Source organism: Asparagus officinalis, chromosome 6 (assembly GCF_001876935.1).
Source record: "Asparagus officinalis chromosome 6, Aspof.V1, whole genome shotgun sequence".
NCBI lineage: Eukaryota > Viridiplantae > Streptophyta > Magnoliopsida > Asparagales > Asparagaceae > Asparagus > Asparagus officinalis.
This window is the reverse complement of record NC_033799.1, coordinates 40,652,664-40,657,046: the sequence shown is the minus strand read 5'-3', so window position 1 is coordinate 40,657,046 and position 4,383 is coordinate 40,652,664. Positions and strand designations below refer to the sequence as shown.

Genomic DNA, 4,383 nt, shown 5'->3' with positions numbered 1-4,383 from the left:
ACCACTCCTGATTCAAGCTCCTAGTTAACACACCCCTGATTCAAGCTCCTGATTCATAAGCTCCTGATTCAAGCTCCTGATTCAAGCTCCTGATTCAAACAACAGAAATCAGTTTGAGAAACATATAAGCTTTTGAAGTAAGTTAGGTAATTATTTAAAAAATTAGTATTATTGAAGTAAGATAGCAAATCTGTTATTGAAATCAAGCGAGGGAAAAAAGAGGTAAAAGCCTTTGTACATCACAAATCAAAAGCATATACTTGGATCTAATTACTACTATGTTTTGGGACTCACCATTGATAATCTTCATAAGAAAGTCCACAGAAATCACAAACCTTGGATCTAATTACTCTATTTCATACTGACCAAAAATGAAGGATCAAATCAAATGATTTTGAAAAAAAAAAATAACCACCCAGCGAATAGACAGCTTTTCAAAGGAGTCCTGGCAGTCTTATGTTACGTAGTTTTTCTCCGCTTGGAAAGACTACTAGATCCTCAACTCAATAAGAGACACCCAGTATATGCAGAAGCGGACCATCCAAGTAATAGGTAGACTTTCTTTTAATTTTTTAACTAGCAAGAGAAACATCAGATTACATCACCACCTTCCAGTAAAAGAAAAGCCAATATACCAAGTGATAGGCAATAACAAGTCACAAGGCATTGAGGTCATGTTGCATCACTTGGTAAAATTGCGACTCACCAGCAACAAAGATCGCATGAAAGCTAAGAATATTCAATCTTTATTTAATTCTTCATACTAAAAAGCTAAGTCCTGGGATATGTTCTTTGAAGTTGAAGGTCAAGATGCTGGGTAATAAACAATTGTCTGTAATCATGTTATGTACAAGTTTCTACTTGGTTCCATTAGGAAAGTAGCTTTTGTCATGTTCAAATGTATATTCAGACGGTAATAATTGTTTTTCACAGCTTTTTCTAGCCAGCCTTAGCTATGAGCACTTTGGAGATTATTCAACTCAAACCTCCAACCATCAGCATCTTATCCGATGTCAAATAAGAAAGCTACAATGGGTACGATAATGGGCTGATAAGATCAATACCAATGCGGCATAAGCTCCTAAGAAGGTGGTACACACGAGTCCAAGAATTTCCAGCAAAAAATTTCATATAACAGTCGGTAAATCTACAACATTTTGGATAATGTTTCCTCACTTCAGAACTTTTAGACCTATGGAGATATCTTAGTTATTCATGCATTCAAACTCTTCACCACTTGGAAATATAGATACTCCTACTTTGTATGAAAGAAAGGAAAGATATGTGCCCTAGCTTAGCCCAACTTTAAAAAAATTAAAAAGGGCAGCAATATTCAAAGATGAGAAGTACAACAATGCAAGAACATTAAGGAACAATCTGGCAGAGGCTTGACGATGAAAATAAGACAGAACCATTACCCTCTTAATCTTCAAAAAGATCCACATCTTCACTTGATGACTCATTACCCTCTTGCAAATTTGTATCACCGCTTGTAGAAAACCTACATTATATTAAAATATCCATACATATATACATCAAGAAGGATACTAGAATGTGAAAAATAAGACAACATAAATAATAAAAGAATTATTACTTACGAATTTGTGAGTGCCGGACAATTTCGCTTATCATGTGATTGGCCTACTTTACCACACCCGTGACAACGTCTATCTTTTTTATTTTTTGCTCTAGCCATTGCTTTCTCTTTTCCTCCCTTCAACCTTTTGCCGCATCCTTTTGCTCGCACTTGATCGGGTTCATTGAAACTATTTTGAAAAGTACAAGAATCCTGCACACTAGTACCATCATCCATTAAATTACAACTCATCTGATTACTTTTCTCGGTGAAGCTCTTTGCAACCGTGCGGCCACTAACCATGTGGCTACTAAGAAATTGGTCGATTTGCTCAAGGGACTTGTCAACTAAATCCAAAGATGATTGGATAAATTGACTCCGCGTTAAAAGATAATGATTATCAAGGGTTATCTGCATGCCATTATCATCATGAACTGTCCCCGATTTTGCAGACTTAGTCCACCTCAATAAGATGTATTTATCGGGCAATATTTCAGCATCAAATTTCATCAAATAAGAGATAATGTGAGTACATACGATTCCGGCGCTTTCAAACTTTTTACAACTACAAGAAACCAAATCCAACTGCTTGTCGTAAACGATTTCGCGGACTTTGCTTGTTGCAAGCTTCTTTCTTTGAATTTGATACACACGACGATTGTCGGTTTCCCTAACAAACTGCAACTTGTAGTTAAAACTGTCACACACTTCAGCCTCAAACTTGTAATACATCTCATTAGTGTAAATATCAACCATTTTCTCCAAAAAGTCATGATTTATTCTAAGTTTAGGTTTCTCAATCACGTCTTTGTGATCGGCCATTAACTCCTCGTGACGTTGGCGCACTAGTCCCCTGCCAAACTGTATCATAAAATCCACCAATGAATTATTCTTCGAAACAAATTTCTTGAAGAATGCATGTCCACTTTCTGCTCGTTGGCTACTTGACATGTCTGCTGAGAAAATATGATTAACATATGCAGGAATCCATCTTGACCGAAGTTCAAATTGGTCTTGCAACCACTTGTTTCCTTCTAACCCACTTTTCTTAATCAGACTTTCCCATTGTAAATCAAATTCTTCAGGAGTCTCTGATTTCCAAATGCAAGCCGAGAACTCACTTTTATAAATACTATACTTCACAGCATCAATTTTCTCAGATTACTTCATTAATATATGCCAACTACAATACATGTCAAAAGAATTAAATAAAGTGTTAAAAAGAAAGGCTATGTATATAAATATTTTTAATAATCTATACAAACTATAATACCTGTGAAAAGTATTTGGAAGAACATGAGGGAATGCCTTTGTCATAGCTGGGTCTTGATCAATAATAATCATCTTCGGGGCACCACGAGGCATACTTTCCAAAAATTTATTAAATAACCATACAAAATCATCAACACTCTCATGATTCAAAAATCCACAAGCAAAAATAACTGTTTGACCATGATTGTTAACCCCCATTATTGGTGCAAATATCAGGCCATAACGATTAGTGTTATAAGTAGTATCAAAGATTACAACATCACCAAAGAAATTGTAGGCCCGCCTTGAACTTGCATCGGACCAAAAACAACGAGTAATCTTTTGTTCCTCATCAGCCTCAATATGAAAAGTAAATACGGGATTCTTTCCTTGTTCCAGTTTTAAATACTCATAAAACATTTGACCATTATGCCCCTTCAAATCAGCCCGTATATCCCTTTCATGATTATACAAATCTCTTTGAGTGCACCCAATATTTTCTATACCTCCAGATTGTACTCCAAGAAAACTGAATTGTTGATGCTGAGGTATATTCACCATTGATAACTGTTTAGTTAAAGACTTTGTTGCGGCTGAAACGTTACGGTGGGACCTTAAAAGATGAACCTTTGATGGGGTTGATAGCGGATGGCTGTGCTCCTCTTTAAAAATAGTAAAAATTTATTTTCCGAAGATCGATTTTAAAACTACAATTTTGGCATGACAATCTTCAGCTACGCTTCCTCGACGTCTTTTATTTCCAACATCCGCGATTCTTGGAGATTTTCCTTGTTTAAAACAAACATACTCCTTCTTTCTTATTTCACCACTTCCCGGCTCTTTCTGAGTAGTCCAAGCCCTTACACTAAACCCAGCTGCTTTAGCATAAGCATTGTAGAATGTTACAACATCATCTATTGTGTTAAATTCTTGTCCTTTTTTTGGCCTCAACTCATCTGATACTTGAGGAGTATAGATCGAACTATCGTCATCCAAGTTTAATTCATGTGCTTCAGTGTCCAAGTTTTCCATTTCTCATAAAAAAGTTTAATTGACCTATAAAAAATGCACTGTATATCAAATTTCAATAATTCGAACCAAACAACAACTGCTTGTTTTTGAAAATCTAAAAATCAGAATAATTTTAAGCTTCAGTTAAATTATTCTAGTCAGCCTTCAACATTCCAAACCCAGAAAATTTCACAAGCACTGTGATCACACATTATATGAAATACTAATTCACTGTTAAACATGATTCAGATAATTGTTGGTTGATGAACTGAAAATTTTGTAAACTGAAAATTTTGTAAACTGAAAATAAGAAATTAGGGTTTCATCGAGGAGTTGGTTGATGAACGCACCTTCGTTGATCGAGAGCTGGAGGGGGTGAGTCGCGGAGTTGGTCAAGAGAGGGGGGAGAAATTAGGTTTTCCGCAGCGTAGTTGGGGTAGTCGAGGGAGACTAGCAGTCGGCGGCGGAGTTGGGTACTCCTCGGATTTGGGGGTTTTGTCGAGGATTTGAAATCAACAGCGTAGTCGGCGTCGATTTTGGGGGAG

The 4,383-nt window shown here is 36.3% G+C and overlaps 1 protein-coding gene across 1 annotated transcript; it reads right to left on the bottom strand.

Moving 5' to 3' along the window:
- LOC109846085 (protein FAR1-RELATED SEQUENCE 5-like) lies at positions 1,595 to 3,859 on the bottom strand. Its single transcript, XM_020415308.1, has 3 exons — positions 3,539 to 3,859; positions 2,850 to 3,370; positions 1,595 to 2,708 (listed from the first exon to the last, which is right to left on the bottom strand). Exons 1-3 carry the CDS (start codon positions 3,857 to 3,859, stop codon positions 1,595 to 1,597), a joined length of 1,956 nt encoding a protein of 651 aa, XP_020270897.1.

Coding starts and splice junctions, on each gene's coding strand:
- LOC109846085 (XM_020415308.1), bottom strand. CDS start 3,859: ATGGAAAACTTGGACACTGAAGCACATGAATTAAACTTGGATGACGAT. Junction 3,371..3,538: donor AAGATTGTCATGCCAAAATT/GTAGTTTTAAAA, acceptor AATATACCTCAG/CATCAACAATTCAGTTTTCT. Junction 2,709..2,849: donor CTTCCAAATACTTTTCACAG/GTATTATAGTTT, acceptor TGTGAAGTATAG/TATTTATAAAAGTGAGTTCT.